Source organism: Diadema antillarum, unplaced genomic scaffold, assembly GCF_040938485.1.
Source record: "Diadema antillarum isolate AM-2024a unplaced genomic scaffold, OU_Dant_1.0 seq00000160_RagTag, whole genome shotgun sequence".
NCBI classification, from domain to species: Eukaryota; Metazoa; Echinodermata; class Echinoidea; order Diadematoida; family Diadematidae; genus Diadema; species Diadema antillarum.
The window spans coordinates 178,899-190,489 of NW_027271231.1; the positions used below are offsets into that span (position 1 = coordinate 178,899).

Sequence of the window (11,591 nt, forward strand, 5' to 3'; positions counted from 1 at the left end):
ACGTGTCTCCACAGCCATGAATGAATCTGAGTTAGAGCCCGTGCTGAATACATGCATCTGTGACTATTGGGTGTGTGTGTGTGTGTGTGTGCGTGTGTTAAGTATTGACTTCTCGATCTTCAAAACTACGGGAAAATTGAGTGAATGTGAAACCAATATCATGCGTTGGAAAGGCTGAATTGTATTTTCGATTAAACCACGAATTAATTTTTTCGTCATTTAAATGCAAATCCTTACCGAATACATTAACAATGTCTCGCAGGCTTTTCCCTTCACATTTTTTGATTAAATAGTAAATGCAATATTGACCACAGACAGTAGAAAAAGTTCCCTGAAGCCTCTTTGTATTAAAGTTCCACTTTTCTGCAAATGTCTCCATAAATCTTTCTAGGCGATCGTCGTAAAATGAGGGCGGATTCCCATATGAACAGAAAAACTGTCCTTTGTTTCCATCAAAATACACCGCTAACCAGTGGGAACCGCTTTTGTCACTCGTGTCTGAATTCACGATGCAACAATTCTTTTCCCGCTTTAATACACGGGGAATCTCATCTAGGGCATAAACTCCCCTGAAATACGCCTTGGTAGCTTGATGACGAGTCAAAGCGTAGGTAATCTGATGGGTATCCATGACAGATAAGGTGATTTGATGTAATAGTCCTCCCCTCTCTTTCTTCACCCTTTGAAATCGTAGACGACGTTTCTGCTTCTATCGATTTGAATCAGTCCCTGAGATTCAGAGTACACGATACAGTTTACGGTGTTGGGTAGAGCTTGGTCAAATCCAGCTTCAAGTCGCACGTTTCCTTCCTTGACTAGATTCAAGTGACATCCGTCGCTTAAGTCAGGGGTGAGATCAAACGCGTACAATGTATATCCTTTAGCATACTCCTCTCTATTTATAGCAATCCCTTTGTCAGTAAATAGACGATTTGTTCCTAGAAACAGAGTATTGTACGCCTCGATGAAGTTTTGACCATTTCCCTCTCCAAAGCTAGGGCGGAGGGGTCTCATTGGTAAGGGTTCACCATCGACAGTAACTGAAATGTAACTTAGATGAAAATTTTTGAAATTAAAGGGATTTTTCATGTAACTCCCATTATAGGCGTCGTTGTCAACAAATCCAATGATAATCCGATTTGGAATTTGACCTAGAAAGAGATTATCTTTGTTCACTGACATATTTCCAGATGAAATTGTAAAAGAGCGTACATCAACTTTGTTGATAGGATACTTCGCAGGTGAAGACTCGATCATCTTGGCGTGTGAGAGCATCACTGATGGATTTACTTTTACTTTTCTAACGTAGAGGGAGGCCTTTTCAATCATAACTTTGTACTTGATCACAGCTTGTGAAGACAGTAAGCAAAAGGCATCCTTATTACGAATGAGTTTAATTTTGATATCCACTCCTGGGAGTAAAAGCCTTTCTTGAAAGAAGATATCTCCATATATCGGGCCAATTAAAGAGACCGGTTTACTCGTGCCGATGAACGTCTGTCTTTTCTTCAGTCCTAAATTAGCATCTCCTCCCGTTGCAAAAGGGTTCCCAACATCCATATGTCCAGCAGTGTCCTTGTAGAAAAGTTGTTGAGTAATCTGAGAAGACAATGCATCGGGTCCGTAGTGAGTTATCACGTCCAAGTACGCTCTGTATGCATTTGTGTTTGATGGCTGTGACACTAAAGTTTCATTCAGTTTCACGTCTACCTGACTAAACAGTGAAGGCAGGAACAGATTGACTGGTCCAACTTGCGCATCGTTCGCTAGATTGGTTCCATCTGGGTTCACTACTTTTGCTTGTACATGGAGCATGGTTTGTGACAAATCCACATATTCTTCAGCAGTACCGGCGATATTAAATTCGATGGGGCCGGAGTCGGTGATGTTGCTTACTGGGTGATATTCCACCCACGGTCCTTTCACGATGCTCATCTGCGTGAATGGTACAGAAAAAATGTCCAATTCTGACTTGCAGCAGGCGTCGCTCTTCTCGTGAAGCAGAGACATGATGATTGCTTATTACACGAAGGATATAGGCGTGGTTTAATCGAAAATATCAAGACGACGTCTTTTCGCACGGGTTCCTTTAACTCGAATGACACGTTTCCGACCTCGTTGCTTCTTTTTAACCAAAATAAATTTACCTCCTCCGCTCTGTACCTTCCTTCTTACACCATTTAGAGCCTTGTGAGCCATTCTCTTGCCTGCTTTTGAAACATTTCTTTTAGCAGCTTTTTTAAACGATTGACCGCTTAATGTGTCTTGCATTATATTCATTCCCGTTGTCATAGCTTCTCGTCCCAACGCCATTGCTCCTTTTTTTAGTAATGGGGTAGCGGAACGAAATAAGCCTTTTACTAAACTTCCCAGTCCATGACCTCGCTGTATCGCAGCTCCTTTATAGACGGGAATACCCATACCACGTTGATATGAATGGAAGGGTCTAGACAAATGATTGACACTTCTTCCAAATGATCTAACATACACCATTCTCAAGATAGATTCGAAGAGCGCTCACGAAAGTGTAGTTTCACTATGACTTTCCCGCGTTCAAATGGAACAACATTACCCGTTTCAGTAGTTAATATAATGTCAATAGTCTCAAAACTGAAAATTTTCAGAGGAACGTAGTGTGGAGAGGCGTAAGTGTTGACAATATTTTCATGCCTCTTATTGGGTACCACCGCGACTGTTCTCAAAAGGGGAACAGCTACATCACCCACATGTTGAAACTGAACAATGTCAGAGTAGACATAAAATGTATGAAAATTCATATGGACATCTACTGGTAACGGACTCATCGTTGTTTCAGTGATTCGGCATTCACGTTCAAAACCCAATATCATAGCCAGATGACATGACATCAATATTTCTAAGTGTTCTCGTATTTCGACTTTACAGCGTCTTGATTTCTTCTTGTAATGAAATTCAACATTTCTTTGAAGTCGGTCTGGCAAAACATCATTTATCGCATCACACAGCTCGTCACCAGTGAAGTAGTATCCAGTTGGTATGTTTACTCGGAACGACAGTGGGACGGCTGTGTCTGTTCCGTCACTCTCGTCGAAAGTAACAATCTCTAACCAATTGTTGTCCTCTCTCACGTTGTACCATGAATTTTGAAACTGTATTTCAGCTAACCCTACCTCGTAGTCTTCATTTAGAGTAAGTGGTCTGTGCAATTTAGTTGAATATCTGCATGTCTTGTTCTCCGGAAAATATTTCATTGAGCTATTACTCGGTAGAGTAATGTAAAATTGCGAACCCATGTCAACCTTCCTTTTTCACTCGCAATAGAGAGAATGAGGGCTGTATGCGAAACTTTTAACTTTTAACGATTTTCAATCCGATCTACCCAACTGTCAAATTCTTTGCCATACCCCTTCCACCGAACTAGGTATTGTTTCTTTCCTTTTCTCTTTCGGGTCTTTAACACTTTTTGAACGGAATATAATTCATACTTTGCTTTAGACACTTTTTCAATTTCGTCTTGGTAGAATGTGCCGTCTAACTCAATTCCATTGTAATCTTTTAGTTTGTACACTGGAATCCGCCTTGACTTTCGAGCGCTGACGGTAAATATTTCCTCAGACCAGTTTGCTTCATATCCTTTTTCGAATCGCAATTTATTTCTACTTATACGAACTTGATCCCCAATCTTGAATTGGAAAGAGTTTTTCGCTTTGGGAATGACATTTCTTCGTCTGTGACGTTTGTCCCCGTACAGAGCATCCAAGGCTTGTTGCTGATTTTCAATGTTTACTTCCAGCGGTTTCATCCGAATGCTAGTGTGAAATGTAGAATTGTACCCCTTGACCAGTTGTTGTAAAATGTTTATGTACTTGAATGAATTAGAAAAAGTGAAATACCGCCACATTCGTGCTTTTAAGGTTCTGTTAAACCTTTCCACAATACATGCCTTTGTTTCATTTTCCGTGGTGAAGAAATGGATATCTCGATTCTTAAGGAATTTTTTGACTTCTTTATTCATAAATTCACTTCCCTTGTCTGTATGTAACATCTCGGGAACGCGATCGCCACTGGTAATTTTCTGAAAAGCTTGAACAATATTCTTCCCCGTTTTATCTTTGAGTGGGACGACCCAGGCGAACTTTGACAGCACATCTATACAAGTTAACAAGTATCTGTATCCATTGTTATATTTTTTCAAGTTCTGAACATCGACTAAATCAGCCTCCCAAATTTCGTCGACCCCTCTCACCTCAACTTTGTTTCGCACAAACCTCTTTCTCGCAGGCGCATGCAGTGTGTACGTGTCTTGCTTTTCTAACCACCTTTTGATAGTTTCAAGAGGTACATTCTCAATTCCTCGTTCTCTAACCGCTCTCCACAAGTTAGTTGCTCCACAAAAACTTCCCTGGTTTGACGCCGTGTAATAGATTTTACGTAATAAGTTGTCTAACGACGCCATGCTCCTGTCTTCTCTCTCCTCTGACAAAACTCATCAATGAACAGCAAGTCACTCACCCCATTCATTTAAAAGACACTGAATATAAAAAGATGAAGAAAGCAAGTGTTTGTACATTAATGCTATGTGTTTATTGATCACCTAGTCTACATAAAAAAGTCAAGTTGTCGGAAATATACGTATAAATGTTTTACACATGAAATTAAGTTGCTATTCTGTTTACATCCACAGTATACAATTGACAGAACCCATCTAATATAACGTGCATTATCAGGTGCAATTTACTACGTTTGGGGGGTTTACAGGGCCATGGTATATCATATCGTCGCAGTTCATTCGTGAACAAGAGTAACAGTTCATCTTTACATCGTTCCTCCAGGTTAGAAAGCATATACATTTTCAAGAAATAACAAACGGCTGTCATTCCACGTTCCAGTACATTCTTTCGTGTCTCATTTCCAATACAGTTTGAAAGTATAATCTTAACGAAATCTTCGAATGAGTCGTCTGGTTCTAGCTCGACAATTTCCACGTTTTCAAATTCTTCCAATGCCATGATGCGTTGACTAGTGGAAAATATTCTTGACATATCCACATTTAAACAGGATTTTGTAGTAGTCTGTCGAATGATGATTGACAAGACATCCCTCCATGAAGTATCTAAAGCGATGATGTCTTCATGACGCTGTCTGACAGGTCGCTCTCCTCCCCCATAGCACGGTACACGACGCGCACAGCGGCGTCCAGTCCTTCGAGGTGACGAGCCAGTTTTTCCCGTCTCTCTTTCAGATCCTCCACTGTCTCGTTCCTGAGCAGATATTTCATGTACTCCGTAAACATGCATGGATCCATCAGTTTTGGATTCATCCACATCACCCTGGCTGCATGAGGATAATACTTGGCTACCTTCTGAGGGTCCAAGTACGTAGCCGCTTGTCGAACTTTCAGTTGTGGGTCGTCCGACACTAACTGGTCGATGTAGCTCGATGGGGTTTTGTTCAGTTCCTTGAACAATTCCACCAACGTAAGGTACTCTATCAGCATGAGTAGGTCTGCTTTCTCCGCAGTTTTTTGAAACTCCTTGCAACATTCACTATCAGGATCAACGTCAGACTGAGACATGATATACCTCTTATGACTAAACCAACCTTTTGCAAAGTGATAACAAGTATGGTCGACTGCGAGAATTTATACATCCTCCTGACATACACCTTCATGCAGCGTTCTATGTCATGACGTCACTTTCATGCCCCAACTCGTTCACCCTCTATTCACTATACACCTTTCTTTTTTTCTTTATTGTTTTCTCTTCTCAAAACAACCTATGACGTCATTTATGCAAATGAATAAAGCTCCTGACGTCATTATGAATATTTAAATGAGTGACGTCATTCATTTTCCAGTTCTCCTATCACGTTATTTATTTGATTAATTTTTTAATTTGATTTTATATCTTATTCATACTCATAATTTCATATTTATATATCCCATATTCATATTTCATAACTCATCGATCTATCATATTCATATTCATATTCATATTTCATATTCTATTGTCCTAAACAATAGAATTAAGTTATGGCACCCGAGACATCATAATACTACTCCCGCCTCGGGCCACCAAAATTTTTTGAAAAGTATGTCAATAAATTCGTAACTTTTTGCGCCAGAAATTAGCAGTTAAATTTGTTTAAAGGATGGATGAAAGGACTAAATGAGTGCCTGAGAGTGAGTGTTGCAAGTTTGTTAAAGTTTATTTATGAGTAGATACACTGTATGTCCAACTTCTAATTCTTACTATCATAAAACTTAAATATTTGACTCATTAAAAAAAAGGACTTTTAATGTTTTTTTTTTTCGGGACACCAAATTTTTCTCTCGGGCCACCAAAAATTTGAAATTTAGGATTTTGGTGGCCCATCGGGCCACCAAACAAAAAAGTTAGTGTCGAGCCATGGCTAATGACACAACAGTTTTGGAAGAAAAGATAACTGTTGCACTAAATAAAGTAATGGGGTGGATTAAGAAAAATCGGCTCGTCCTTAACACTGACAAAACTTCTGTCATGATTATCGGCTCCCGTGCTAATCTCGGGGAAATTGAAAATTTCAGTATGTCATTAGATGGTAGTCGGATTAAAAGAGTTCAGTTCACTAAATGTTTAGGTGTTTTAATAGATGAAGAACTGAAATGGTCTAAACAAATCGAAAATGTATGTAAACGTACCCAAAAAAGTGTCTGCATGATAAAGAGAGCGAAGGCCTTTTTGCCCCAACAATCCCTAAAATTACTTTATAATAGTCTAGTGTTACCACAATTTGATTACTGTTCTGTTGTTTGGTCAAACAGATTTCAATACCATACAACTAAGCTAGAAAAAATTCAAAAGAGGGCAGCAAAAATAATTTTGGACAAAACATATGACACACCGTCGGCTGATTTATTCAAAAGTCTTAAATGGATGACACTAGACAAACGTTTTGATTTCAGCCGCGTTATGATGATATATAAATGCGTCCATAACTTAGCACCTTCGTACCTTCAGGTGCACTTAGTTAAGCCTACTGATGTACATGAACATCATACAAGGCTAATAGACAGTGGAAATCTATGTGTGCCAAACATGATTGTCACAAGTGCAGCCCAATCGTATCCTCTGTACTTGAATGGAACAGGCTAGATCATTCAATTAGATCAGCTTCTTCCATATATTCATTTAAGAGATTGTTTAAGCAAAGTTGCTATTTGTAAGTAACACACGAAATTCATTCTGGGCTTTATCATTCCTGTATAATAGCGTTTTTAATTGTTATTTCGGCATTCTGGTGAACTCTTGCTGTGGCATGTACTTTTTATGTTACTTTGCAATGTACAGTATGCTGGTATGTATCTACACTGTATTATGTCATCTTCTGTATATACGTTTTTGCTATTTAATGTACATATGTTCATCAATATTATTCAGGGCTCCATGGAAGACCACTATTTATTGGTGAATGGACTACCCTGACAAAAGATTAGAAATAAATAAATAAATAAATAAAAAAGAAAACAAAAATCAAACAAACGCGTGAACACACATCAGCACGCCCACACATTTTTGTTTTTTCCTCGTTATTTATTTCATTCAAATCATTCATGAATTAACCCAATCTGGGTGTATCATTATCAAAAAACAATACAAATACAATTCAAAACCTAAACAGTACATTTTTCAATGTATATTGCAATTAATGTCTCTTCAACATGAATAACTCAATTATCAGTCAATCAATCAGACAAATACAGACAGACACACACACGCACACACACACACACACACACAAAGTTGTTGTTTTTTTTTAAATCCATAGGAGCACACTGGTAAAAGTTGATACGGCTGTGGACCCCATTGACCCTGATATAGCAATGACAATCAATTAGGACGGCAGTGATGTTCATCATAACAGTCCTAGTCGTAGTTGTCGTATAGCAACAAAGATAACGATGATGAAAAAATCTAGAAATGATAATAATGATAACACCCCTGATAGCATATCAAGTTAGGCTTTACAATACTACCAAAGCAGCAGTATCAGAGTTACTTCCAACAATGTTGCCGACAATGAAATAAACGATAATAACGGAATGATGTTTAGAAACAGAATAAAAAGAGAAAGAAGTTGGTTCGAATTCAGCATCATCTCACCTGAAAATCCCAGGGGACAGAGACAGCCATCGCCCTGTGGAGTACAGCTGCCCCCGTTAAGACACTGGTTGTCGGGCAAGCAGGGTATCGCCAAGTTTTCACACGTCGGTCCGTAAGTACCGGGCGAACACTTGCAGGAGATACCGTCGTGAGAATCCACGCACGTGCCGCCATTTCTACAGTAATCCGGTGCCGCAGCACAGTCATCCAGTGCTATTGAGAGACGGATGCAAGACGTCATGATCAAAATGCAGACAAGAGACTTGAGCATTTGATTGGCTCAGAGATGACACGTGACCACGCATTTATTGTACTAATAAGGGGATGTTACTACTACTTTTGGTTTAGTGTGAATCTGTAAGCATATCAAGTTCATCCATTTACACGTCATTAATTTCTGAGCGGTCTTGTGCTATTCACATTTCTTTAGAACACTCCATGAATTGTACGAAGATGTTCCCACGTTTGATATAATATGTCACCTTTGATGTCACATTTCACAAGTGCCCATGACCTGTCATAAAAAGGGACATTATCATACCAGAGAAGTGGACCCAGTATGCTTGTTGTCAATCATTGAATTCTACCTCAGATATGGAGTTGTGCAAATCACTCACGTGTGTGATCATTAATATGAAATTAACAAACAATGTGCAAAGTTGATGTATGACGTCGATTCATAAGTATTTTCTTGGTTCAATTCCTGTCCAGGCAGGATTTCTATAACATGTTGACCAACTTTAATTTTCAAATGGATTGATCGGTACATCATACCAGACTTGCTATCGCAGATGTTCAATCTAGATACTGCATATGCTATTGCCAAAACGATAAGTCGATGTTTTTCGGACAAGACTCTGATTTCGACGAAACGATTTTTTGACATGACCGCAAAAACAGACACACGAAAACAAACATCAAGGGATCTGGAGAGGTTACCGGAGCACTGTCGCGATGGGCTTTGGACCCGGACCTCGCCGTTGATTCCCGTCGACAGTTGAGCCCAGGACAGCACATTGCCCGTGGGAGAACACGAAGCTTGGAGATTAAGAATTTCGTCCAAGTCCATGGCGTAGTCCCACATATTGACCTAATGTGCGGCATTGACATTTGGTAACAACCAACAGAAACAATAATTCAGTATTTAAAAAGTATTTCGATATTTCGATATGTACTTCCGTCTGTATTCATGTGATTTCGTTAAATTAACATGCTGTCTTATAAATTGGTTTGTGTACATCTTCATTTTGAGAATTCTAACCGGCTGTTTAAAATAAGAAGTTTCTCCAAATGTAAACAAGCATTCACACATTGAAAGTTAGCAGGAAATGAGACAATCACTTCAAAGTCATGAGTTCCTTCCTAAAGGTCGGTCAATTCCATGTGCTGCCTTCGTTTGTAGTGGGGAACTTCACAATACTTCATGATGTCGTAGTAGAAGAAGAATATATGATACTGAATAATTTCTACGAATATCAAGTTTATTCCTTGCAACGTACACATTGATATTTAAGAAAGTTTCCAGTTTCATTCACAGGATTCCCGAGTTTTGAATACGTAATTAATACATGGAATCCAGTTTGCATGAATCATTCCTTGCGATGTTGGGTAACTCTTCCGTTTGTTACGACGATACAGAAATCAATAGTTAAATTTGGTGTCAGTGTCTTAAGGAGATAACACGAAGTGGGATGGCTGTACTGCTCCCATTTATTCGAGAATCGCGCTGTTTACGTAACAAATTGTGTACAGGTTTATCACTGATCTCTGTGTCTTTGGTACAAACACAGCCGAAAAAATTTCGACTGGGGTCGACCGTTACCGATGAACGTACGCCTCGATGCACATAATAATCATTATTCTCTAATCGGTGCTATTTGTTGCTTTCGAATGAACCCCGATGGGCGGGGAAGAAATCGGGAGACCCATGAACGCTATTGGGTTTTTCACGTCACATATATGGCAAGCCAAATGTCCATAAATCGAAAAAAAACCCTAGGTTTTCGAGAGAAACTCCATTTTTCGTGATTAACTTCGTGTTTTTTAGTTTATCGACCAATAAACTGGGTTTTACTGGCGATAAACCACGATAAACTCAGTTTATCACCTTTATGAGACATTCGGCTTGTCATATAATTATGTCCCATAAATTGAAAAATTCGGTTTATTCACCGATAAATCAGTTTATAGGTACAAATTTTGTAGATATATTAGGTTTTCGATATAAAACTTTATCATGATAAACTCAGTTCTATCACGATATATATATATTATGTACATGGTATTGTCGACCGATAAACCGAGTTTTCCGTCAATTAGTTAAGTTTATCGATCTATAAACTCAGTTTTTGAGCGATAAATTATTGCCGATAAGCTTTGTTTTTCTCCATTACGGGACATTTGGCTTGCCATAGAAGTAAGATATGATCCCAAGGGATGTTTTGAGGAATAACGAATATTTCCTATGTGAATATATTCACCTGTGTAATCGCTCCAAGGAATGACTCTTTTGGGACGTACGACCCGTTGTAACTGTCCTGCTCCTGCCCGACGACAAACATGCCACGCCCCCTGATAGGTCTTTTACTGGAGAGCCTCTTACCAGATGTCTCTAGTCTCCCGTCCAGATAAAGCGACCACGCCCCTTTATGATTCGACCAGGTGACGGTGATGAAATACCAGCGGTCATCTCTGAGAGAGATATTCAAGAGATAACACGACTCTGACCAATTTTTACAGAAAAATAATCTCAAACACCAAAAATGTATTTCCATGCAGGCTTATTTGGATGTCAAAGCAAGATGTCTCTACAATCTTAATGCACTGCAAACATGTGTACGAAAACTTAAGACCCTTGAAACTGAAAAATACGAAACATAATTAACATAGCAGCACACGATTTTACATGTAAGTATATATGTATTTGTGTCAAACGGTCTTACCTAATGTATCCGTGCATAATACGATTTTGAAACAACCTATGATGTGATTGACTTCAATTTAAAATTATTCTTGACATGGCAAGCATGCAGCTTACTGATTCGCCGACACATAGGTCGCCACACTTTCCCCGTTCACGGAGAGGACGAAGTTGTTGTAATCTTGCAGCGTGAGGGCGTTGTCAACATCCTCTTCACCTTCCGCCCCTCTCACTGCATAGGAAATTGGTGTACCAAAATTGACCCGGTCCGACGTGCGCATCCAGAAGGCCAATGTGAATTCGAAGAGGTCTGGGAGGACGCCCTCTAATTCTGCTCTATTCACAGTTCTCACGATGTCAAAATGAAGATCGTAATCTGACGAAAGTTCTGAAATTATCAATTGTGATATAAAACATTATGGGTCAGCCTATAATACTTGTTTTGAAATAAAGTTTTTAGTAATGAACTAAATCACGAAGAATAAAACTGGCTTGTTATCATTATTATTATTATCATTATCATTATTATTATTACTACTACTACTACTACT

General features: G+C 39.0%; 1 protein-coding gene across 1 annotated transcript; it reads right to left on the reverse strand.

Annotated features, from left to right (window-relative positions):
* Positions 1-5,092: 5,092 nt before the first annotated feature.
* LOC139727932 (uncharacterized) lies at positions 5,093-11,414 on the reverse strand. The gene is made up of 5 exons (XM_071638903.1): positions 11,158-11,414; positions 10,601-10,811; positions 9,060-9,210; positions 8,121-8,333; positions 5,093-5,580 (listed from the first exon to the last, which is right to left on the reverse strand). The coding sequence occupies exons 1-5, from the start codon at positions 11,319-11,321 to the stop codon at positions 5,093-5,095; spliced, it is 1,227 nt and encodes a 408-aa protein (XP_071495004.1). The 5' UTR covers positions 11,322-11,414.
* Between the last annotated feature and the right edge of the window lie 177 nt (positions 11,415-11,591).